Source organism: Zalophus californianus, chromosome 4, assembly GCF_009762305.2.
Source record: "Zalophus californianus isolate mZalCal1 chromosome 4, mZalCal1.pri.v2, whole genome shotgun sequence".
NCBI classification, from domain to species: Eukaryota; Metazoa; Chordata; class Mammalia; order Carnivora; family Otariidae; genus Zalophus; species Zalophus californianus.
Window position 1 is genome coordinate 38,297,883 of NC_045598.1, and position 26,727 is coordinate 38,324,609.

At 50.4% G+C, this 26,727-nt stretch overlaps 1 protein-coding gene across 7 annotated transcripts in view; it reads right to left on the reverse strand.

The window, feature by feature from the left end:
- LOC113933182 (BEN domain-containing protein 5) overlaps positions 1-26,727 on the reverse strand; it is a 1,542,215-nt gene that overhangs the window by 126,216 nt on the left and 1,389,272 nt on the right. For all 7 annotated transcript variants that reach the window (XM_027613047.2, XM_035727241.1, XM_027613040.2 and 4 more), the window contains one exon: positions 4,209-4,298. In XM_027613047.2, the coding sequence (XP_027468848.1) occupies positions 4,209-4,298 (90 nt within the window). The remainder of the gene's footprint in view (positions 1-4,208; positions 4,299-26,727) is intronic.

The window sequence follows — 26,727 nt, forward strand, 5'->3', positions numbered from 1 at the left end:
GCCCTGCGGCGGTCAGAGGAATCACACCAGGCGCCTGCAAGGTGCTCCATAGTGACCCTTCTTTAGTGCTTATTGCCATATTCCAGACACTGTCCTAAATGTTTTATGGCTATGAACTCATTAATCTTTACAACAACCCTATGATGCAGGGTTCCTATTGTTATTTCCCTTTCAAGACAAAGGAACTGAGGCACAGAGAGACTATGGAATGTCCCCAGGGTCATACTGTCCTACGCGGAAGAGCTGGGATCCAATCCCAGGCAGGCTAGCTCCAGAGACCGTGCTGACACACACCCCGCTACAGGGTGGTTCCAGAGCTCCTTGGATCTTTCATGTCACGGCTGGAGAATGAGGATGGTTTGGCCTCACAGAGGCCATGAGTGGGGTTGGGGGCAGCCGAGGGGTAACTGAGAATCAGCCATCCAACCGCCAAGAGGAGCCTTGAGGAGATCGAAGCCTTGCCACCTTTACCACCGCCCCTCCAGAGTTTTGTGATGACAGTGTTTCACTCTGCTCCCAGCAGCAGGTGCATCAGCTGCTCGGCTGTGAGGACTGTGCTCCCAGCCAGATGGGGAGGACCGGGCCCCACATGTCTGCTCCCCGCTCAAGGTCACTGAGCCGGTGAATGTGGAAGAAGCATGAACTGAGCTGAAGGTATCTCAGCCATCCTTCCAAGCCTTGGACTCTGCTGCCTTCCCCAGCACAACGTGGGCTGGGGAAGGGATGCAGCCAGGCCCTGTGGGGCTGTGGTCTGGCCTGTCTCCTGGGGGCCAAGAGACCCTTGGGAAAGACGGTGCCTCAGTCTCTCACTGGCGAAGTGGGGGAATGATGGTGTCTTAAGCTGCCTCAAGAAAGGACAGATTGTGTCTCCAGGGACGGTTACAGAGATAGGGAAGGAGGAAGACCAGGATTGAAGAGATGGGGCCCAGGCCACATCTGCCATGAACTCACTGTGTGATCCTGGGTAAGCTACTTCACTTCCCTGAGCCTCCCCATTCTCACTTGGGAATGCACAGCAACTGTTGTGGGGTGCCCAGAGTGCACCAAGCTTGGCCTTCTAGCACTTCCCATCCCTGAGTGAGGCAAAAGAGCATGTACAGGCTTGGGAGACCCAGACTCAAAGTCCCCTTCTGCTGTTTACTGGTTGTGTGACCTTAAGTCTCCTATTTCTGAGCTCAGATTTAGAATCCCAGAACCGAAGCGGCCATTCATCCCTCACAATAGCCCAATGGGACAAACAAGATAATCCCCATTTTCCAGATGTAGACAATGATACTCAAAGATCCAGCCCTAGGCCTCAAATAGCTCATGGTTTAAAGGGAAGAAACAAATATAAATCAAATGTGTAACAAATCAGGGTGATAAAGATGACCAGCGGGTAACCACAGTGCAGGCGCAAAGCAGAGGCTGAAGGGTGTGGGACGGGGGCCCACAGAGGGTGCTTGAAATGAATGGTGGGAGATAGGAGGTGTTTGCCAAGTGGCAAGGGGTGGGCAGAGGAGCAGCAGATGCAAAGGCCCAGTGGTGGGAAGAAGGTTGTCCATTCAGGGTTAAGTTGTATGGGGCGGGGATATAATGAGGCTTGGGCCAGGGAACCTGGCAAGAGCCAGATGGTGGAGGGTTGTGAATGTCATGGCAAGGAGTTGGAGTTTATATTGAGAAGGTAGAGGGAAGGCTTAAAAGGCCCTGCCAAGGAGTAAACATTGATGGAAAGCCTGTGGGACAGCACGGAGCCTACCAACTTGGCACCAACCAGATCCCTTTTTGGCAAAGCAGGCTCAACAGAGAAACACCCGAGCTGAACTCAACTTTTCTAGGTCTCAGGCCTTGTCTGTAATGTGGGATGGTGACCCTGCCCTCTGTCTGCTGCCCACGGAGGAGGTGGGCCTGGGAGTTTGGGCTCCCAGAGCTGCAAGTTTTGACAGTAAGGCTACCGTCTTTTTACAAACAAGGACAAAAGAGTTGCATCTGATCAGCTGGGGGAACAGGTCTGCTGCCAAGTTCAGTAACTGACAGATGGCTGCAAGTAGAGGGGTTGGTAAAACCAGGAGGGACCTGGGAGAGGTTACTGCAAGGACAGTGCTGGGAGGAAAGAGGATGGGAGTGAGAAGGCCAAGGAGTGAGCTGGGGTGACTGCAGCTGGGAGGTGAGACACCCAGCCTCTTCAGAGCGGCTCAGCTTTGGGCAGTCCTTACTGTCCCTGAAACCCAGGCTCCGGGTCTGAAAGAAGGGGGGAGGCAGTCCTGTCTAATCACAGCGCTGTATGAATACGAATGGGAAAAGAAGACTCACATCTATCTGCAAGAGCGCCTTAGTGTTTACAAAGCAGGTTACCTGCAGCGTATTTTCAGAGCACCGTGGGGAAGGGGGCAAGGTCTGTTGTGGGTGTCGGCGGAGTGCCCGGCACAGGACTGGGTGGGTGTTGGCATGCATCTTACACCAGCTTCACGGCAGCCTTTGCAAATAAGTATTGATATCCTAATTTATTTTACATTGAAGGAAACTGAAATCACACTGCTAGGAAGTGGCAGAGCCAACGTTTGACCCCAAGACAGCCTGATGGCAAAACTCCAGATACTTCCCCAGCAGTCTGCTGTCTCCCTCAAGTTATATCATTTCTATGGGGTTTTTTTAAATATTCCTTTGACTTGAAGGTCATTTTGAGACTAAAAGGAGATAAATTACTTAACTTCTCCAAACTTACATAATTATATGTAAGAATATAGTTAATATTAATTCCTATGACATAGAAAAATTAATATAATTAAAATGAATTACATTAATGAAATAAATAATAAAAATAAAATAAAATATGTAAAGTGCTTAGAACTGTGCTTGGCACATAGGTAGTATCACATTTTATATACGATATGCCCACTAGATAGGTAAAAATGCAAGCGTATTGGTGAGAATGCAGGACAGTGGAACGCTCATGCATTGCTGGTGGCGGTATAAAGGTCTCCGAGAGAAACTTGGAGATATCTAGTAGAGTTGAGGATGCATATATCCCGTGACCTGTCAACAGCCTTCCATGGCTCTATACCCTGGAAAAGCATTTGCACGTAGGCACAAGGCAACATACATAAGGACATCTGTATCAGCATTGTTTGTAGGAAAAAACACTGGAAACAACTGAATTGTCCAGGAGAACAGAAGACAGGTGAGCTGAGGCACCCAACAGACATGGAATGGAGCACCTGGTGAAAAGAAGTGAACTACAGCCACACTCACCACCACGGATAGTGGGGGAAAACAAGTGCCAAGGTACACAGAGTGATACGGTTTTTTAATTTTATAAAAAGTTCAAAAACATGTGAAATGAAAGCCTACACTGTTTAGGAATGTTTATGTGAATAGTAAAACTATTGAGAAAGGTGACAAAATACAAACTTATTGCTATCTGTGGGAGAAGGAGGGTAGACGGGAGGACAAAGGATTTAAAAGGAATACATAATATCCTGCTTCTGAAGCTGGTGAGTACCCGGGCATTCATTAAATTCTGATTTATATATTATTCATTGAATATGCTCATATGGCTCTCTAATTGAATATATATATGTATGCATGTATATATATTGTTGACTAAATATATATTTTATGTGGACTAAATATTTAATAATAAATGAAAATGCAATTATAAAGAGGTATACTTGAGATGAAAAATTATGTCTTATTTACCCCTGGTTGTCTGATGCAAAGCATGTTTCCTTGCTCATAGGAGGTATTTCTAAAGTTGTTTATTAAGTGAATGACTGAATAAATGAGTGAATAGATACCTTCTAATTCTTATCTCCCCACTTTACTGCACTCCTACCAACATACATACTGGCCTGGGGCCAGATTTCTTACTTTTGTAACTCCCGGAGACAAGAAAACCAGGCTAGGGAGTGTAGGTGATGCCATATGGCTTATCCTCAACATGACACATATGAGAGAACTCCGTTCAGCCCTACCCAACCATCCATCCATCCATCCATCCATCCATCCATCCATCCATCATCTATTCATTCTTCCACTAATACATGTAGTTAGTAAACACTTATTGAAAGAAATACTAATGGAGATCGGTGTAACCTCTTTAGAAATGAAGTAAATTCGCATCCGAGATAATGACTCTGCATGTGACCACACTGTCCCAGAGGCCATGACGGTGCCCCAGTTGGATATGGGGGGAAGGCACAGGATGCCCATAAGATTTTGCAACTCACCTTGGCACACAAATGAAGAGGGTGTTTCCCCTGGGTGGACTCGTCCCGTGATGAATACTACCTTCTGCTCTGCTCCTTCCCGAAGGTTGTCTGTAAAAGAAAATGGAAGGAGGTTGTTCAGGAGGTCAGGAAAAGCTGAGACTGGGAGCTGGTATGTAGGAGAGAAGGACAGGGAAGGGACTGGGTGCTTTACATTCAATTCTTAAATCAATGGATTGGAATCATTAAGGCCCAGCCATTGGTGACTAATGAAATTATGTCCCTGACTACCCAATATTCAAAGACTACATTCCTATTGATGCAATTGATCACGTTAATATTACCATCTGTAGACATCCTGTGAGTGAAGCCAAATTCCAGACTCACTGATTGTGACACAAGGCAAGTTGTGTATGCTTTCTGAGTTTTGATTTGCTAATCAAATCAAATCCACGTGTATACACGTGGAGAGTACTAGTGATGAAACAAGCTTACACATTGCTTAGTACACAGTAAACACTCAGTAAATAATGGAGTAAAGAAAGTAGCTGTTTCTATTAGTCATAGTAGCACTGCCATTTAATTAGGGCCTTTTGTGTCAGGCACATTATATACATTACTTAGAGTTCTACAGAAACGTGCACAGTTAATATTCCTTTTATAGAGGCAGAAACTGATGCTTAGAGAGGTTACATAACCTGTCACACAGCTAACAGGTGTGGGTCGAGCTGAGATCAGAACTCAAGCCCTTGTTTGACCTTGATGAAGTAACAGGGACCAGATTTCTCTTTCAACTTAAGCCAACTAAAAAATCGGACAAACAGACAAAACTGTTTTCAGACAAGAGGCAGTGCAAGACTAATGCATGGAAAAAGTATGCCCTCTGATTGCCCTGGCTCTTTGCCTAGAGGCCCATTCCAGACCAAAGAGCAGAGAGGGGTATCCTGAGCAGACCATGGAAATCTCACTGAGATTAAACTTCAGAGAGTCTGAAGCAGGTGGTAGCTGGGGGGAAACTGCACATTCCAGAGAAGACAGAAGTCTGTGGAAAAAGAATCCCAGAAATCTGTCAAGGAGTCCTCAAGTGTGTTTGTGGGTCCCAAGATGTGCACACAGAGGGTGAATCTCCACGATGTGGTGCAAAAATGACCAGGGAGCTGTGAACCGCATGGCTACCAGGGCTCACACAGGGCTAAGAGTCATTTGAATTTCCACCACCAAAGTGGTAGTCCTCACTGATCACTCAGGGCATTCAGGAGAGAACCTAGAAGGGCCATGTCTTGGTGGTGGGGCTAAACTACTCTAGACTCATTCTAACAAAATTTTAAAATCACAGAAGTTTCAAACTGGACAGAAGAAACTTAACTGCCTGCCATATAAAGTGCCACTCTCTTTAAGGAAAGATAATAAAATCCAGACACTCAACAATGTACAATTCACAATCTCCAGCATCCAATAAGAATCATTAGACATGCAAAGTAGGAAAATATGATCCAGAATCAGAGCCCAAGCTCTTGCTACTTCTACAGAAGTCTCATTCGTATAATAAAGTTTAGCTATTGTGCAAAGAGATTATTAAACAAAAGCAGTGGCCAAGAGTGACATTCCCAGAAGGAAGGGGCAGGAGGGTACTTAGTCCCTGGCAGAGGAAGGCCAGATCAACCCAGAACAGAACCATGACTGGAAGAAATTTCAGAAGTCAACATTGAGACAAGCTGGGTTAAAGAATAATACCATCTATGTTGGAGGATGATCTGGAGGGAGAGGGGAGGTAGAAATAATTAACAGGGTTTTTACCTCTGAAATGATAGGGACAGGTTATTTTGAATGAGTTTATGATCTCAACAGTCGATGCACCAATGTCAGAGACTAAAATAAAATATATATAGGGCACCTGAGTGGCTCAATCGTGAAGCGTCTGCCTTTGGCTCAGGTCATGATCACAGGGTCCTGGGATCGAGCCCTGCATCGGGCTCCCTGCTCAGCGAGAAGCCTGCTTCTCCCTCTGCCACTCCCCCTACTTGTGTTCCCTCTCTCGCTGTGTTTCTCTCTGTCAAATAAATAAATAAAATCTTAAAAAAATAAATAAAAAATAAAATTAAAAAAAATATATGTATTAACTTTATTAAGCCTGATTCTAATGGCTTGGGACTTGCTTGGTCTATTGGGATGACCGTTACTGAGGTTACTGCTTCCCTAATACTAGGCGTCTGAGAGGCAGCGAGAAATACAGTGGAGCCAAAATTCATTTCTTTTTTTTTTTTCCTCTAAAATACATTCTTGAGAACTCACCCTGTGCTCAGCTCTGTGCTAGGCACCTTTAGGAACAAAGGGAGAGAGAAGTTTATGGTTTAAAAGAGGAGTTAGACACCTGAATATTTCCTAGACTGAATATAAGCTCCTCCAGGAAGAAGCTGCAATTTTCATGGTTATTTTTAACACCATTCCCAGGACACTGTGTGGACTAGCACTCAGGAATTGGCTATCGAATTAAAAATACTCGTATAGATCATGGCTTGTCTTAGTTAATCGTCATCATACCTCTGTGAAGTGGACAGTATTAACCCCATTTTATAGGTGAAGGGACTGAGGTTCACAAAAGGAAGGGACATGCCCAAGGTCACCTGTCTCCCTGCCTAGGACCCTCTCACTAGCATTTAACTCCTCTTGGATTGACTAGCAACAATATCAGATCCCGTGTCCGCTGCATTTCCACCTACAACGTACATGAGAGGGATTGGTTCCATCCCTTTTTGCTAGTGGAAGTTGAGCTACTGCCTTTGTATTTATATTATTTTTTCACTTACAAAACAAAAAATGAAATGCCACCAAGCCCTTAAAAAAAAAAAACACTAACACCGACCCGATCTATCCCAGCAGTCCAGAAATGATAAATAGCATTACCAAGGCCCTCGGTGAACGCTACCTTTATGGATGTCTCCCCTGACCTGGTATCAACTCAATTGCATTCAGCATTTCTGCTGACCACAGAGAAATGCAAAATGGGCATTCTATTTGCACACTAATTTTACTGAGCCCCTGCGTCTTCATAAAATGATAACATGGGGCTAATAAAAATCAAGCATCTCGGGTGTTAATATAAGCAAATGTTGATGCAGGCAGGTAACAAATTGCTTTGTCATTTAGGAGGCCGTAAAGAGCATTATAATCATCTTTAGGCAAAATGGATGGGTCGCCTTTGCTTAGCTTTTAGCTTTCATTTGTAAAATCAATTTAAGGTAATGTAGCAGCTCTGAGGTGGTGTGACATGGGACACCCCCCACCCCCCCACCCTGTCACTGAATCTCCAGACTCGTGCAAAGCCAATTAAACATATTCTTGGAGGAGGCAGTAGGGATGATGGAGGAAGTATGCTTGAACAAAGCCAGGGTGGAAAGCAGCTGAACAATGAGACCAAGAACAACCCTGTAAGGGGTGATGAAACTGAAAGTTCATTGAGGGTGACATGCTCAAGGATACAAGGGCACACTCATGGGGAACCTGATAGCCACACCAGACCCTCACTTGACAGAAGGTGTTTGAAGCCAAATGTGCTTTGTGTAGCATCCCAACACACACACACACACACACACACACACACACACACACACACACACACACACCCCTTTGCCTTTATATCCCTCTATCATCCACTATCTCCTTATTTATAAAATATTAATTGAACATCTATTCAGTAGCCTGGAGATACCCACTATTATCTTCATTTTACAGAAAAACAAGGCCAAGAGACATTAAGTGACTTGTCTTTAGTTCTCACAGCCCAGGACTGGCAGAGCGAGGCCCCACCCAGGCAGTCTGACTCCACCTGTGTCCCTAAATCCCACGCTACTCTGCTTCTTGTGAAGGACAATAATAGTAACCAGTTACGATAGCAGCCAAGTAATATTTATTCAGCACTTACTCTGTGCCAGGCACTTTCCATGTATGACCTTATTTCATTTTCATAGCGACCCAATGAAACATCTACTCTTCCTACCCCTATCTCATAGATTAGGAAATTGAGATCTAGAAAGATGAATAATTCATCTACACCTGCATAAGTGGTACCTGTGGGGGCCAGGATGAAACCCCAGGTCTTTATGAATCTCAAATGTATGCTCTTCACACCTCTTGGAGATTAAATAGGGTCCACGGGTGGTTTTTAAAATACACCCACAAATTCTTCGTGAATCTCTTCCTTTCAAGAGGTGGAGATGAACCCCCCTTTCCCTTCAGCGTGGGCTGGACAGACAGGCTTGCTCTAGCAAATAGCATACGGGGGGTGGGTGAAGGCATGTCACTCTTTCGAGACTGGGCTACAAAAAGACTGTGGCTTTCATCTTGGGTGCTGGCTCTCTCTCCTTCATTGCTCACACTGAGGAATCTGGCTGCCATGATGTAACACTCAGGTAGCCCGTGGAGCCCTCACCTGTCTGGGGAGGAGCCGAAGTACCCAGGAACAGAGGCCAGCCAAAACCATTTGAACAAGCTTGGAAGGGTATCCTCCAGTCCGAGGTGACCGCAGCCCTGGCCACCAGCTTCCTCCAACCTCCTGAGCCAGAGCTGTCCTACGGGGCTGCTCCTGCCCTCCTGGCCCACAGAAACTGGGAGATGATAACTTGTTGTTCTAAGACGCTGAATTCTAGAGGAAGTTGTCAGGCAGCAATTGACTAAATAGTCCTCCTGGAGATGGCCAAAGAAATCTTGCATCTTACCTATTGATGCCCAGCCTGAGGAAGGCCAGAGCTGTAACCCTGGTGTCAACATGGAAGGAGAGCCTTACTGGATCAGGTCAGTCATCAGTGGATCTGTGGCTGGTGGAGGTGCTAGAAGATGCCAATAGGCCCCACAGAGCACTAGCTTGCCCTCTGAGGACAAAAGGCTCCCACAAGTTCACATGGTCAGTTTGGTTTCCCTTATCTTCCCTGACAGTAATTCTGACAATAACTTGTCCTAGCAAGCGAGCTGTTCTGTGGAGGAGGAAGGGCTGGTGAGCAGGGGGTGGGAATGTGGAATGTTACAACAGGAAAAGGATTTTTTTTTTCCTCCCAGATCTAAGCCTTGGTCATTTTCTTGACTTCATGATCCCTGAAAGGCCATCGCTGAGGCGGGAAAAGACCTTCCTACTGGTCTCCAAACCAGACCAGTTGCCTTGTTTTCTCGAACACTCCAGGGCCCAAACTGGTCCACGCCCCACCACAAAGCTGGAGGAAAAGACCTGCCGGCAGCAGTACCAGCACGGTCAGCCGGCGCCTGCCTGAGGGTCCGCTCAGGATGAGAAGGGGCCTGTCTTTGGTCTCCTTGTGCCGGCACCATCCTTGCCCGTCAGTCCTCCAGCCGGCCAAAGCCATCTTCCCACAGCTCAAATGGGAGCCACCACTCCCCCTGCCTGCCACCCTTCAGCAACTCTCTGCTGTCCTCGGGCAAGTCCAGCCCCCTCGGTGCGGCTCCCCTCGTCCCTAGTAGCCGCTGGTCGCTGCCCGCTCCAGCCCCTTCCCCAGCCCCAGGCTCAGCTCACTCCTGGCAGCGTCGTCAGCATGAAGGCTCTTCCATACCTCCACGTGAGGACATGGAGACGAACCAGACGCTGTCCCTGCCATCCAGGAGCTCAAAGACAAATGGAGAAGAAAGCTCAAGCCTGGCTTTGCAGTCTGAATTTAAACCCGAATTCTAGAGTCAAACGGAGGGTTAAACCCAAGCCTTGCTGCACATGGCATTGAGCTCTGAGATCATGCATTTCCTCCTCTGCAAAATGAGGATAATGATACTGACAAGTAAGAATTAACTGAGATAATGCATTGGGTCTCTGCACATGACCTGATGCATAGTATATGTTCAAAAGATGGTAACTGACAGGGGACGCCTGGGTGGCTCAATTGGTTAAGCGTCTGACTCTTGGTTTTGGCTCAGGGTCATGAGATTGAGCCCCATGTCGAACCCCATGTCAAGCCCCACATCCGTCTGGCTCTGCACTCAGCAGGAAGTTGGCTTAAGATTCTCTCTCTCTCTGCTCCCCCACCCCAAAGAATAAATAAGTTTTAAAAATGGTAACTTACAAACACTTAGAGATCACTTGGTGCAACTACCTCATCTTACAGATGCAGGCACTGAGGTCCCTAGACTCTAAGCAACACCAGAGCCACAACTTTGTCTTTTTCACAACTTGTTTTCCCAGGACATCACACACAAAAGGTGCTCAATACATGCTCCTGGAATAGTTGTACTCATTGCTCTTTGGTTGAATGAGTTTATGAGGCTAGAAGCGAGCGCCCAGGCTTTCCCCAACACGTGTTCTGCCTTTCATCTCTCCCAGCCTCTAGAAATTCCTCACCAGATTCAGTTTCAGCTTATTAGCAAATGCAAATTGAATTACGATGTGCCCTTTTGCAACAAGGACAACAAAAACAGTTTCCCCAGGAAAAGAGGGCGAGAAGAGGTGAAAGCTGGGATGAAAGTCAGAGACAATACATTCTAATCAAACTTGATAAATATGTAAATTGAAGCAGCTAAACAGTTGGCTTTGACAAATGACTTGTCTGTAATGGATTTTTCCCCAGCGAAGGCGAGAGTTCAGCCTGCCCGCTACTGTTCCCGGGCACCCCCAAGCTGACAGGCAGGCGCCCAGATGCTAGGAGGCAGAGCAGAGAGCGAATGCTTCCTTTAACGCCATTTATGGGGCACCTGCTAGGTGCTAGGCATAGCCAATGAGGGGGGAACCTCTGTCTCCTGGATGAAGGGAGACGAGGGAAAGGCGGGGAAGGGCCACCGGCCTCCGCAGGCTGTGTCCTGAGGAGCCAGAGGAACCAGCTGTTGAGGAACGTAAATTCAATCCCTAAGGTGGTTCTATTACCACCTGGAGGTCTCAGCAACTCGAAAGTGAGTGCCCTGCAGTGTTTTTCTCCCCTCACAGGACCTGACCGACACAGGGGTGGTGTTCAGAAAAGGGATTCCCTAAGCTTGCGACATAGCTCCAAACTGACCGCTTCCCATGCCCACTCTCATCTCTGTTTTCCCATCTGTAAAATGAACTGTTGGATATTCTCAGCTATGGAATACAAGAAAAAACATTAGCTATTGGAGGTAGCTCAGCTGAAGGCCCGTATAGCACGGAGCAGAAAGGAGCCGAGGGACTGCAGGTCCTCTGCAAAATACAAGACCATTGTCATTGTAAGCTCTAAATGTGTATGGGGGTGGGCATTACCTAGCAATAGATAGTCAGAATAATTGCTATGAAACTGATGATTCTAGCAGATTTTTAAACAATAGTCAGGGGAGGGGCGGTGAAAAAGGAGCGGGTTTAAGCAGTTTCTGTGTGCCAGGTACTTTTCACACATTATGATCCAGGCCTCACCAGACCTGGGGAGAATGGTCTTATTTTCCTCCTATCTCTGACAAGAAATCTGAGGTTGAGTGCATTGCCCAGGGCCACCCCACAAGCAAGAGTCACAGGTGGAATTTCTATCTCCTTTCTATCTCCTGAGACTAGTCTTTCTTCTGACACCTCCAAAGGGAAAAGCTGGTTCCTGAGTTATACCAGATAAAAGACATTATTTTGTGTGTACTTGGGTGCAGGCCCATGCATACATCTGCTTCTGGCTCAAACTCCTACAAATTCCTGAGTTTTTGTACAAAGTTATCAGAATCGAGGTCCAAACAGAAATTCAAGGTGAATGGTTTGCAGGCTTGGAAAGACACTATTAATACAATTTCTTCAAACAGGGAACCAATATTTATGAGTGCTCAAAGTAGCTTCAGGAAAAGAGTTTCCTGGTAGGGCTGGGAGTAATGTGATCCATGCTGAAAGCTGAAGATCTGTCTTGCCCAATGCTGGAGGAATTCAGATTTGAAGAGTGTTCTTTCTTTCCTATTGAGATCTTCATTGACTTGTATAAAAATACCACTTTCAATCTGAAATCCCCACTGGCATCTTTGTATAAGCACTGAAAATGCTACTGGGCTTTGGAGATTTCATTTAATGAAGGAAAAGTATTTCTATTAAAGAGTGTAATTTTTTTTTTCTCTCTCAACACAACATCTTCAGAGGAGCCAAGGAAGCTGGATATTCTGGGCTCTGAGAAAACAAACGAAACCATGCCTCACCCATGACGTGGTTACACAGACTACAAAATGGCAACAGCTAAGGGAGGCAAGGAAGGGTGGGGAGTGAGGGGGAAATAAGAGCGGTTATGATAGAGGAACTCCCACTAGCCTGCTTTCACAGTTTAGGAAGCACTGGGGCTCTCACGAGGGGGGAGTGCTGTTGCCATCACCCAAGCTCAATCCCCCATCTGTGTTGTCTGAACAGCAGCTCCCTCCCCTCCCAGCCTCTCCCTTCTCAGTGCAGGGACCCCACTCTCCTGCTGGTCCTGCAGAGGCTCCCCTTACACTGGAGGCGAACTGGGCTACTGACTCTGGCCTGCTTGTCCCCTGCCCACCCCTGCCCCCACTTCTTACGCCTCCTTCACCTGCTCATCCTCTTTCCAGTTTCTCTGCCCTGTCTGGAAGTGGCGGGGTCGGTGGCAGGGGCGGGGGGGGGGCTCTCCTGGCTTCTAGAAGCTGGCTCCTTACCGCTGAGGTCTCTTCCTGCAAGCACCGTAGCCCCATGGCAGCAGGAACTTTGTCTTACTAACGGCTACGGAGTCAGGTCTAACATGGCACCTGGCAGACACAGCTGCCGACTGCATATTTATAGAGTCAGCACATACGGGTAACAGGTATTGAGTGATGTGTGCCGGGCAAGGGGAGGGCCATAGGAATAAGACCGAAGAGGTGGCTGAGGGCCGCAAATTATCCAAGGTCACACAGCTGCTGACTGGTGAGACCAGAACAGATCTCTGTAGGATGAATGATAAAAGCTGGGCTCCTTCTGCCTCCCTGGGGCTCCTCCACCCCCTCACCGAGGGGGGAGCCACAGAGTGCGCGGGGGTGGGAGGCACTTAGGTATGGCTGTGCCACTCACTAGCTGTGTGGTCTTGGGAAGGTCAGTCCACTTCTGGGTGCCTCAGTCTCCTCATCCATAAAAGGGGAATCATCATCATCAACATCATCATCATCATCATCACGTTTTTGGGTAGTGGTGAGGACTAGATGAGTTAAAATAAAGCATCAGTAACAGTGCTTGTCACATGATAAGTCCTCAACTGAACATTTGCTATTCTTCATCATTCAGCAAATATTTCTAGGGCTCCCAGTCACCCTCTGGCCCTGGGAAGCCTTCCACACAGCCAGACAGTAGGTTACCCTCTGCCCTTTCCCCTCCTCACCCCTTGCACTGTTACAGCAATGGCCCATCTGTATAATAGAACTTTGCTTTTAGTCCCTGCCTTTCCTCTCTGGTGACTGACCAATCTGGGGCAGAAGCCCTGCCTTGTTCAACTCTTCCTGGCATTCATTTCCTTTGCCTGAGACAGAGGAGGGCATTTTGACATGGTTGTTTTAATGTAAAAAGTTGTGAAATGACTGCATCGAATTTTAAAATGCTTCTGAAAATTAGCAGGTGCTGGGTGAAGCAGCCCCTCCTCCCAAAAGCCGGAGAAAGGTTTGATCTGCACTCTCTGTCGCTGCCACCAGTTCCTTCCTGCCCCTGCTCCGCTCAGCGCCAGCCTTGACCGGGAGCCCACCAAGCCCAGTCCCTCCCCTCCCACCGTCCCCTCAGCCCCCTCACCAGAAGTCTCACCAGGGAGGGGAAGCTCAGGGACGAGGGGAGGTAGCCTGAACTGTCTCCTTGGCACATTATTTGGCAATGTTTTTTTATTATTTATTAAATTTTTAAAAGCTTTTATTTATTTATTTGACAGAGAGAGACTGAACGCAAGCAGGGGGAGTGGGAGAGGGAGAAGCAGGCTTCCCGCTGAGCAGGGAGCCCGAGGCGGTGCTCCATGCGGGGCTCGATGCGGGGCTGCATCCCAGGACCCGGGGACCATGACCTGAGCGGAAGGCAGATGCTTAACGACTGAGACACCCAGGCCCGCCTTGGCAATGTTTTTTAAAAAGGCTGAAGGTGTAATGGTTTGTTTCCTTGGCCGTGTCAAAATGTCCCCAATATCAAAATGGTTGTGTCAGAGCTGCAGCATCAACGTGGCTGAAACAAAAGGACTGTGTCAAAAAATGATAGGAACCCTGCAAGGAAGCCGCCTGGCATGTTGCGGTCCTTGATAATGGATTTCAAAACATACACCATTGTAAGTGGATTAAGAAGCAATCAGCTACACGGAATACCAACTCTCCCTGTGGGAATACCTTTTCATTCCAGTGAGGATGTTTCCACCACCCTAAGGATCAGAGAAGTTAAGGATGCTGCCTGATGTCACACAGCAGGCCATAAAACAGAGATGATTAGAGCTGAGTATGGCCTCATTAATCTCCCCCATTTTACAGCGAAGACACCAAGAGAGAAAGTGACTTGATCAAGGTCTCAAAGCGAACTGGATTTCCACAGGTTAGATCAGAAACATGTGATCAGTTCTCAGATAATTTCTCCACGCTGTGCACTGGCTTCTGGACCATAGCCTCACCACTGGACTCGGGGCACACACTCAACAGAACAGAACAGCCACTGACAAATCTTAGCTAAAGCTCTAACTGCTCAAGTCCTAGGCATGCTACTTGAAAATTGGATTGGCCAAGTTCTCAGTGAAAGAAGCTTTCGTGTCCGACCAGGCAGCTTGTCAATATCCCATTAGCCAGGCAGCCCACTGGAGCAGGGAGGCCTCTTGGTGGCCCCTGTCTGCCTGAGGGAAGGGGAACATCCATGGCGTGGGGCACAAGTGCCCAGCTCTTTGCCTCTATTTCCATAATTGGTATTTCTTCAGCCTGCTAAAGAAAGAAACCTCTGCTAACCCAAGTTAGGAAATGATCTAGCCTTACTGTCTCATGATTTGGAGTGAATGGAGTCTATCTTGAAAAAAATCAATTATAGGGGCGCCTGGGTGGCTCACCCGTTAAGCGTTTGCCTTCGGCTCAGGTCGTGATCCCAGAGTCCTGGGATCGAGCCCCGCATCGGGTTCCCCGCTCCGCGGGAAGCCTGCTTCTCCCTCTCCCGCTCCCCCCGCTTGTGTTCCCTCTCTCGCTGTTTCTCTCTCTGTCAAATAAATAAAATCTTTAAAAAAAAAACAATTATAAAAACTGCATTTACAAGAACGGATTTCAAGAGGGTGTGTTTATGGAGTGGCATTATCCTAGGCTAAGGCTTCTTGGATAAACCTGGACCCTTGATAGAAACTCTGCCTTGGATTATCCCTGGGCCACCTGGACTGGAGCCGGGGCGATCTGGGTTTGAAGTGTGTGACAGACGGAAGGCGCTGGACCTCGGTTTGCTCAGACGCCAAGTGAGGAGAGGGATGTGAATCACAGGTCCCACCAAGGGGGCCTCTGGTGTTGCTGGTTCCAGAAGCCGCAGACCCACCGTGGGGCAGACTCTTGCATCTGGGAAGGCACGGGGCAGGGGGGGTGGGCAGGCTGTCAGACACGTGAGGCCTGAGAACTGGACGATTTTGCATCAGGTCACAAGCAGGGGCTCCAGCACAACAGCAGGGACCCCGCCGCCGTCTGGGCGTGTGACCATGGGCAAGCTACTTCACCTCTCTGGGCCTCCCTCAGCCTTCTCGTCTGTAAAATGGGGATCACAGTGGACTATCTTGTAGTTGCACCCTGAGTCAATGAGTTGGTAATTTGGAAAGCACTCAGTACAGTGTCTGTACCCAGTGAATCATATCAGTCTGTATTTGTTGGATAAAGTAAGTACTGGTTAATGATACCTATTCAGCGGCTCTAGGCCTGCAAGGGAGATGCTCATGTTGGGGCCCTCCCCTGTGACAAGCCCCTATGGGTAGTTATTTGATACTTCTCTCCAGGTACGTAGGCAATAAACACATTTTATTCTCTGGTCCTCAGCGCTGGCTGCATATTAGAACTACTTGGGGAGCTTTTTAGAAATACAGATGCCCGATTCCCACGCCCCCACCCCTACCCTAGCCCAGGTTCTGGGGACAGAGCTCAAAGCAAATTCTTCTTCAAACGTGCAGTCGCAAGCAAGAAGCCCCGGTTCAGCATGAGATCCAGTGTGGGCCAGGCCCTCTGCCCTCAGGGCTCTGTCTTAACACACCCTCACTCTCTCAGATGGTCTCACAGCTCCTCGTTTTTAAAACACTGTGATCCAGGAGGTTCGGAGGACCCAGGAGGTGGCCCGGGATGGCCCTGGTCAGACGGCATTGGTCCTAACAACAAGGAGAGGGCGTGGGAGTGGACAAGGAAGCATACATGCCTCAAGCAGATCATTTCTCACAGACACAGTCCCTTCCTGGGAACAGGACCAGATGACTAAGATAATAGAGGTGCGTGCGGTGTCTCTGGGAACCCCCAAAGCTCAGAGCAAACAGATTGGATTTATGGTGGAAACAGAGGCCACGTGCCTGAGAAGGAGAAAAGGCCTTTTTCCAAGGACGAAGGAGGAGGATTAAGACATTTGCAGCCGGGGACATGTCCCCCCCTCCATGTCCCCCCCCTCCGCATACATGCATGCTGGGATACAGAAGCAGGTTCCCGGGGCGGTAGGAGAAGGGAAACAGGGAAGTTGCCGTAGTTAAGCATCTGATTTGTGCAGACACCAAGGGGCACGCTGCCTATCAAATCTCATTCCCTCCTGGCAACCTCCAGGAGGGCAGGTGTTCTGATCCCCATCCTGCAGATGCCGAGGTTGTGTGCCGAGCAGCTGTGCCAGGATCCAGCCCAGGTCCCTCTGATTCCAGAACCCCATGCTTTCCCCCTAAGCCTCAGTGCCTCACCTATCCAGAGCTTCCTGTCCTTATAACCTCACACACCCAGATCACACGAAGAGCCAGAAGGAAGCAGAAGGGTTGAGAATGACCCAAATCCAGATCCAGAGTCCCCACATTAAAGGTCACGTCCCGTCTCAGGAGAGTTTGTTCTGAACACTGGGGTGACAGGGAGATCACTCCCAATTTCCGGGACAAAGAGGCTTACCCTTTGAGGGCTAGTCTAGAAGCACAGAGTGATATAGGATGGGAACTGGCAAAGTCACCATAAAGAGACGGGGGCCCTCCCAGGACATGGTTGTTGACTGCCTGACACTATGAACACAGCGAGGGAAGCAGGTGTCAGTGAGCTGATGCACCTCAGGAGCGATGACAGCTCCCTGTGCCAGGCCTAGCCTGTCTCTGTCCAGGGAGAGGTCAACCTGACAGCCCTGAGATGTGAGCCTGCTCAGTACAACCAGCACCACAGTGAGAGCGAGCTCACGGTGGGGGTGACTACACTGGGGGGCTGCAGCCCCGTGACCTGCCCTTAGCCATCCCTTAGACCCTTGCCCTCTGGCCCCACCTCTGCACTCACACAGCTGCCTTGTAGATGTTATCCAGCATCCCCCTGGCTTTCCCTTGTCCATGCTCCCAGCCGGTGAGGGGGCCCAGGGCTCTCACTAAGGACCAAACAGGCTCCATAGACCCCATCTCTTCACTCAAAGGCCTGAGGGGAAAATGCCCCCCATTAGAAAAGTCCCATTCCTCTCCACTCACACGTCTTGTGCCTACTGTGTGTGAGCACTGAGCCCTTGGGGTGATGAGACGATGCCATCATGGGGCTGCTCCCCAGAAACGTACCATCTAGTAACCAGGTAACATTACAAAAATGGAAAGCACGTTTGCTTGGGAGGGGCTGAGAAGAGTGCGCTCCAGCAATCTGGAGAGTTAGAGAAAGATGGGTGCTCATGCTGGATCCGAGAGGTGCTCCTGGACACGCAGGTGCCCGGCTGCACAGCCTGTGTCATGGGCCCAGAGCTCCCCCCAGGCTAGCTTTCTCGCTTGGGTCAAGTTCAGACCTCTGATCACAGCCCGGCTGTGAGCTGAGCTGGCCCGGGGCTGGGCTGGGATCTCCTCTCTGTCTTTCCTCACCCCAGCCCCTTGCTGGTTCAGAGAGTCAAGCGAAGGTCCTGCACAGCAGAATTTGCACGCTGTCCTTGTTGGTGCATAACAGGTGCTCTGTCTGTGAATGCTGAAGTGAACACGACCAGTCAGTCACCCTTTGCTTGCTTTAAAGCCAGGCCTTCATTAGCGACCAAGTGCTAAATCTGACTTCCCGGGAAGAAGGCGAAGAAGGCGGGCTTGCTTTGTAACGGTGCTAATGTGGCAATAACAAGGTGGCAAATGTCTGTTTGTCTTCCCTCTCCTAGAAAGGCCATCTTCTCCCATCCCGAGTCCTTTCAAAGGACAGTGTCCTTTCAAAGCCCTTCTCTTTAATGCCAAGTGGAGGAGTTCCAGACAGCTATTTGCATTTTCAATTCTAGAAATCATTAATATTTTAAAACTGCCAGCACCACGGTTTATTAACACACTTACATTTTCTACCTGCTCCCGATAAAGGGAAATTTTGTATTTGAGAACTATTCAAACATGGGGTGGTTTCCCGACTTTTGTTCAAATTCTGCTTCCAAATCCCTGCTCTCGGGAGCTCCCAGTGCATTGGGGGGGGGGGGAGGGGGGAGGCGAATATGGACGCAGACAGCGAGATTCTGAGGGGCCGCTGTGTGGACTGAGGGAAGCCCAGGGGCCTGGAGCCAGGGCAGCTCTTGGTACAGGCTGGACGGTCACGTCAGCTCTTCGGGGAGGGCTTCCAATTCCAGGGGAACATTTTGTAGACAGTGGAAAGAACATGAGAGAATCGGCAGACCCGTGCTTAGGGCAGCCCTTTTTAATCACTTTTAGTTGTCATGACAATAGGTTGAGGTTAAACTCAAGGGTCTTTGAGTTCAGACAGGCCTGGGTTCAAATCCCAGTTCTGACACCACTTGATGGGTGGCAATCATCCTAAGTAACATTTTCGGTGTCCCCTCCCTTCCCCCCGGGTGTCAGGGAGAGGGTGGGCTTTGCAGGCCAGCTCAAGGCATGCAGGGACACAGTGGGGGGAACCTGACCTTGCCTGGCTCCCGACCCTCGCACTGCTTCCCTGCCCTCACTAGTGTGGCGGGTTCCCTTAACGCTCACAGCCACCCTGTCCTAACCCCTGTCACCACCCCCCTTCACAGTACAAGAGACCAAGAACCAGAGAGGTTTAAGTCATGTGCTCCAGGCCACACAGGTAGCCAGCTCGGATTTGAGCCCTGAGCTTGGGCAGGATTCCACACGGAGCTCTTGTGCCATGCACTCCAGTGCCCGGTGTGAGCGTGAAGCAGGCAGCAGCCCAGCGCCGGCAGGATTTGGGTGCCTGGCAAGGCAGCTGCTGTGGTTGCTACTGTCTTTTAAAGCCCGGCTCATGAGTCTGGCTCATGTGTCTGGCTCACAGCCCCGGCACCAGGGCCGTCCTCCTGCATGCCCTGCCTCCCCTGAGCCATGGCACCTCCCCATTTCCGTTCCCTCGCACTGTTCCTGGCACACCGTGAGGCTGCAGGCAAGGGTTACTGAAGGGATAGAGAGAAAACAATATCAGCCACACCAATTCCCAGAAGAAAACGCTTGCCAAAGATCTTTAGCCTGGACACATCAATATAAAAATGACACAGCTCTAATTTGCTTTCAGATTCAAACTGGGAAGGTGAACTTTGACCCTGTCAAAAAATGAGAACAAATTAAATTGAAACACAAAGTCATTTCCCTTGTTCCAGAGCTCTGGGTTTCTAATTAAAGTGCAGCACAGCTCGGAGGCCCGCAAGGGGGTCTGTGAGGTGGTGTCCGCTACCTCGCAAACAGAGCACAGCTCAGGAGAACGCCTGCCGTCCATTTGTTGGATTTTCTTTCCCGGGATGTATTGTGCTTCTTGTGGTATCTAGGTCCATGGATGAGAGCAGTCCCGGGCGATTAGAAAAAAGATAATAATTGCTAGAAGCTGGCCTTGTACAAAAGAACACACAACAAAATGGCCCTCAGCACACTCACTCATCGCACCTGTCCTGGAGGGGATGTCAGAAACGCCAGATGGGACAGCAACCACAGGGGCCCGGGGGAGAGGTGAGGGTAGGCTCCCTGCGGTGAGGCAGAGGCGGAGGCCTCTCTCCCCTGCCCCTCCCCAGCAGCTCCCATGCACTCAGAGTCTTGGCAGGGCAGCTGGGAAATGTGGATGCCGAGACAATGGTGAGGGACAGAGACCTCACTCAGTTAACAGCAGGGCAATCAGCAGGTGCTGAGCAGGTCACAGAGGAAACTGACTTTGAGCAGAAGGCAACAGTGCTACCTGGGCTCCGGTCTGCCAGGAGGTGGCCGCCCCTCCTGCTTGGGACGTGAGGAATGGGGTCATGTTCTTCAACCCACTGATTCCTAAACTTGCAAGAGTGAAAATCCCCTGGTGTCCTTGTTAAAATTACAGTTTCCTGGACCCCACTCTAGACTCACTGTATTAGAATCTGCAGCAAAGTGCCTGGGAATCTATCTTTTTTTAAACTAGAGCCCTGGATGCTTCTTATGATTGGACAGTTTGGGAAATTCCTGGAGCACTAACTCTTTCCTTATTGGAGCCGTTGGAATACGGCCTGGCCTTGGAGAAGTCACATTCCTTCTCTGAGCTTCCATTTCCATGTCTGTATAATGCGGATGGGGATCCCTGCCTCTTGGGGCTGTACTGTATCTGAGGAAGAATAAGAGGAGCATGTCAGGCGTGTAGACTGTGCCCAGCACTTAGGAGGTGTGCAGTGGAAACTCCATTGGAAGTTCCAGTGCAAGGAACCCCATCCTTCCAGTTTTGAGGCACCATTTTGAAAACTTGAGTAAGCAAGCACTCATTGGCTGTCACGTGACATTCTAATAATGCCCCCAGAAAATGTGAAGTCCTGCCCTCATATGCGTGAGAAGGCTGCTACACTCCAAACCAGTGTCCCCGGTAGTGCCGAGAATCCTTCTTCCAGTTCTCAAGTTTTTGGCTCGCGGCTACTATGGAGGCTCAGCCTCCAATGTCCCTGCCCCTCCCCCCCCAGGGGCGCTGCCAGATTCCTGTCCCCTCCAAGGAGCCAGTCCCACGAGGCTTCAGAGCCTTCCCCAGGGCCAGATGTCGGGACACAGGCTTCCTTGGGGAAGCTCTGCTAAGGAGGCCGGGGTGGAGGTGACCTCCCAAGTCCTTGACAGAATCAGCCTGCGCTGAAAACTGACCTTCCAGATTTCCACTCCCCGTCTCCAGGGCTCCCACCAGGGCTCCCGATAATCTCCTAACAGTAGGCCCAGTCCAGAAACAGGGACTCTCAGCTCTGAGTGGGGCCTCAAGGGGTGAGTTCCCTCCCTGTTCATGCAAGTCTGCAAGAGACAGGGTTGACGGGGTGAAGAGATGCAGGCCACAGGGGTATGTCCAGGCTGAATTATGTCCAGAATTCGTATGGTGAAGTCCTAAGTCCAGGGACTTTGGAATGGACAGAGTCACAAGGAGAAATTTAAGACAAAATGAGGTCTTATGAGTGGGTCGTCATCCAAAATGACCGGTGTCCTTATAGAAAGCGGTGAGGAGGACACAGCCCTGCCTGGAGGGAAGACCACGTGAGGACGCAGTGAAGACGGCCATCCACAAGCCCAGAGGAGAGGCCTCAGAGAAGCAGCCCGGTGGCACCGGAGATCAGATCTCAGCACTGCCATTCATACGGCAGCCGGAGACACAATGACAGACTGTGCAGGCAGGCTTTGGTACAGGCTCCTTCCCTTGGCTCTTGGACCCTCCTCACCTTGGGAAAGGCTCCCTCAGTTTTCTCCTCTGGGGAAGAGGAAAACAGTATGTTGGCTCACAGGTTGTTAACATGGGCATATCTCCCAGCAGATAACATAAGCAGGACAAGCCTGGCATTTACTAAGTGTATGATATGTGTCATCTCCCTTCCCTGTGCAGCTGTGCAAAGTTGGGTCTGGCCTGTAAGCCCTCTGAACCTCGATTTTATCACAGAGGAAATGGGTGTCACAACCTTTGTCTACCTCATTTAACAGAGCTGCTGGGAAGCCCAGCAAGGTAACATACGGGATGGGTTCGAGAAATTACAGATGGGAGGGACAGAGCGATGTCGTCCTCCCCAAGAGATGCTTTTAAACTGAGATATGAAGTAGAGAGCAGTAGAAAGGGCAGTGGGCTTGGACACATGGGCTGTGGGTCCAAGTCCCAGCTCTGTGGTTTCAGTGAAACCGTGGTCGTGTCACTGAGCTTCAGTAGCCTGCCTATGGGGATGGGGACAGCTGTGACAGAGGGTACGGATACTCTCCATTCAGGCGTCCACCAAGTCCCCACGGGATCCTGGACACCGGCCCCCTCAGCCTTCAGCTGGGGTCGCGGCAGACGGGAGCTCAGCGTCCTGCCCATCCGTGCGTGCCTCCTCAGCCCCAGTTGACTCCCGGCTTGTCCCTGCCATCTCAGCGGACTCACAGTAAGGACAAGGGCAAGTATTTGGGATGAGGCAAACAGCAGAACAGGAAGGATGTTCAAAAAAAAAAAAAAAAAAAACAACCTCTCTCCAGCAACACTCGTCCAGGGAAGGGGGGTGTGCGAGGCTAGGCCTCCCCGAGGGGGCTAGGGGAGGGCTGGGTCTGCTGTCCTTGAGGGCCTTCACAACTCTTCGTCATCTGGCTCTCTGAACAAGTAAAAACATTAAGTTGTCAGGACTGGAACGACAGCTCACAGGGTGAGGTCAGAGCTTACTGATGAGCCACTGAGCGTTAGCTCGGTAATTATGTCCCGGTCGAGAGCCGATTTACCAAAACCACACTGGCTGTAACTACTTTACATGGGGAAGGTTGGATGAGGAAGACGGCCCACCCCATCCTTCCAGTTTTGAGGCACCATTTTGAAAACTGAGTAAGTACGCACTCATTGGCTGTCACGTGACATTCTAATAATGCCCCCAGAAAAATGTGCCCAGGGAAAAATCATTTCTCTGGCTCTGCAGGCACTCAGAGTCTAGCTGCCTAGACCATTAGGGGCACAGTTCCAGGGACCCAGTCTCCACACCCTGCAGGGAATCATGAAGTGATGGGGGAGACTGTCTTCCCTGCCAAAGGGCTGCCATTAGGATGATAGTCAAAGACTCGTGGGTCGCATCCGGCCTGTGTGGATCCCTGCAAAGTGCGCTCAGGCCTCACGGAGCCCTTCCTGGGGTTGGCTCCTGCCGCGGGGGCCAAGTCTGTGAGGGCCCAGACATGGTCTGGAGAAGACCTGCCAAGAGGCCTATACCAGTGAATAGTCCAAAGGGGGAGGCAGAGAGGAAGAAGGGACGGCAGAGGGAAAGAAGGAATCCAATCCCTTGCCAGCCCACAGCCACAGGCTGAGTTCTGGTCCCAGAATCAGCTGATACCAGGGCTGACCTTTGACTTGGACATCAGACTAAACTTTCTGTCAACTGTGGTTTGTAAGGCAAATAACTGATAATACGAGGATTAAGTAGAGTTCAGGGAAGGACCCTGCCTATCTGGCTCTCTACTGGGCCCTGAGGAAGGAGCCCTCCTCAGCAACTGCTGGTTAATGCCCTGTAGGAATTAGGCCCTGAGATCCGTGATCCTTTTACATCATTTTTCAAGAGATGCTGGGGAACTTGAATTTTACATGAAATTTCTACATATTGGAAACTACTTTTTTAAATTTCAAAGCAAAAAATAAATGTCCATGGGCTTGGCGCATGTTTCTGTTATAAGCCGTGGAGCCCTGCAAACCTAAAGGAGCTGGTTTGACTATCAAATGTGACGGTGATTCGTTCTTTGGGTCTGACTTCCTATCTTTAAAATGAGAGGAAAGGGAAAGACCTCCCTCCAGGACATTCCTCCCTGCAAAATTCTGCAAAAAATGCCATCATCTGCCAGCCTCGTCAGAACAAAACGCTCTGGGCTCTGTGGGCGCAGGAGGGTTACTCCTCCCCGCTCCCAGCTGCCAGGAGTGGAAAACTGTAGCACTTACTGCTGGGGGACAAAGAACCCCAAGGAGCTTTGACACAGGGTGGGGACTTGCTAGCATGCACCATCTGGTGGGCATGGTCTCTAGAGACACCAAGTTCTGCCACCATTTCCTTACTTGACCTGGAGAGAGTCATCTCCCCTCTCTGAGCTACAGTGTCTGCATCTGGCCATACAACGAAGGGCTCCAACTCAGCCACCTCTGAGGGCCTGCTTGGTGCTGAGGCTCTGCTCCCAGGCCAAGCTGAGTGACTGTGCACAAGGATGGAGGACAGCCCCTCACTGCCTGCAGTTGGCAGGCTCACGGGTGTGTGTGTGGGGGGGGGGGGGGTGTGTACTCACACCAGGCTTGGCTGTCATGCCAGCATTAGACAATACTCGGGGGTGGGGGGGTGGTGGTTGAAACTCATGGGGAAGGGCCAACACAGAAGGGACTGGGCAGGGGCAGGTCAGGGAGGAGTCAAGTGACAGGCAGACAGAGGTCAGGAGACCTCCAGGGAGATGGAGACTGACACCAGGGCAGATGCAGCCGAGGCAGAGAAGCAAGCAAACTTGGAGACTGCACCAAAGGCGCCCAGAGACCAACAGGAAGGGCCGAGGAGAGTGTGAAAGGGAGGGTGGGAGTGTCAAGGAAGCCAGGGGAGCTGCCAAACCATTGGCTTTGATTAAACATTTAACTTGGTGTCCAGAGACTGTCAGGCTGGGGCGGAGCAGCGCGGCTCGACGGAGAGGAGAGCTGGAGCAGTAAGGGCCCCGGCGGGCTCGGCTGTGAGCGGGTGAGCAGTCTGCGTGGCAGGCTACAGCCCTGTGCGGACACCATCCCAGCCCTGATGCAGTGAGGCAGTGGGGAGAGGCTGTCTGTGCAAATGAAACTCTCTGGTCTGGGGCTGGGGTCTCAGATGAGGATGGTCAGGCTGCAGCAGAAAAGCCCACAGCTTGGAGTTTGAGACCCAGATCTGCTGACTAGCAGCTGTGTGACCTTGAGTCTACTTCCTCACCTCTCTGTGCGTCACTATCCTCCTGTGACATGGGGACACGAGTGCTCCTGAGTGCCTGGTGACTGAGTTGGGGGCGTGGCCAGGGGCAGCCCATCGGCCTGTGCTCCCCACGTTGGGAGCCCACTGCTGCTGCATGGCTGGCAGGCTTCCTGGAGGTCTCTGCTCAAGTGTCCCATTGCAGGGGAGCCCCCTACAGAACAGGAATTCTCCCGGCACCTCTTGCCTTCCCCGCCTTCCTCCCCGAAGCACTCCTCGCCCCCTGATGTGTACAGATTTATTCCCTCCCCGACGGCATGTCGGCTTTATAAAAACAGCAGCTTTGCCATTTTATTCACGGCTGTAACCCCCAGACCAGGAACAGCAGGTGCTGAACGGATACTTGTGGAAGGAAGGACAGAAGCCAGGGAGACTCATACTGCCGCATTCACAGGGGGCTCAGAGGACCAGGTGGAAGTCAAGGTGTTTGGCCCCGATGGGGATGAGGAGCTCACCCCGGCTGGTCCTCCGCGGGCGTGGGTCTTGGCCCTTCTCTCCGCTCTCACATCCACCTGAGCCCCAGGGCCTTCCCTCCCTCCTGCTCCCCGAGCTCCTGGCTTCCTTGTGTTGGTGTTTCATGCAGCAGCCTGGGCGCAGAACGCCCTCCCCTCCTCGGCTTTGCCAGGTCCTGCCTGGCTTCAAGGCTCAGCTTCATTCCTCCATTCGTTCAGATGCTCATTGCCGAGTGTCTGTTGCTGAGCGGGATGCTCTATGCAATCAGAACAGATTCTACCGGCTCAGAAATGAAACTGTGGTCTCCAGGGACCCAGACTCCCCCAGTATGAGAAGACAACCCCACTCCCTCCAGTGCCCTGCAGGCGAGGCCTGAGCAGTACTGAGATGCTGCCGGGGCCTTCAACAGCTCATGCTATAAATTGCATTTCTGAGATTAAGGAAGTCATCTCAGCTTCAGACCTGCCGGGACACAGGAGGCCCTGGGTGGGAATGGTCTGATCCAAGAGGCATTAGCGATCCAAATAAGAGATGCTAAAGGCATCACTCGGCCATTGTTCAGGGATGGAGACACAGAGGGAGGGAGAACCTGTGCATCTGTGAGGAGAGAGGGGTCGTGAATGATGGGGACGAGGGTCAAACTGAAAGTTCTGTGTTTGAGCCTCAGGCCCAGCCTTGCCCCGTCAGGTGTGGGATATCTAGGACCCACTGGGATCTACGACATCAAGGTGGGATCCCCATTCAGGAACACGGGAATCCTCCGCTTGGCACGGGGTCCTTGTATGAGGGGAGCTGGCAATAGGTAGAAGGACCTGGGCCCAGACAGCTGCAATAAAGGTGGAGAGCAAGATGCCACATTTGGGGAGCCCTCTAAGTCACCTTAATCCCAAATGACTCCTTCCTTCTTTCCTTCCTCCCTCCCTTCCATCCTCCCTCCCTCCCTCCCTCTTTTCTTTCCTTCTTTTTAATAAATATTTCTCAGGCACTAGGACTGGGGCAACCTCATAGCAATCTCCTTACCAAGAAGAGGGTAGCCAAAACTCACAGCAGCCGCGACATGGGCACTCCTGCCTGATAAAGGGAGTTCATTACACCACGTTAATAAGTTTTTTCCTTCATCCCAAAGCTACTGTGTGTGTTGGGATCACTGCCTGTGGTCTGAGGGGTGGTAGGGCTGATCAGACCTTTCTTTGGTAAAGAGAC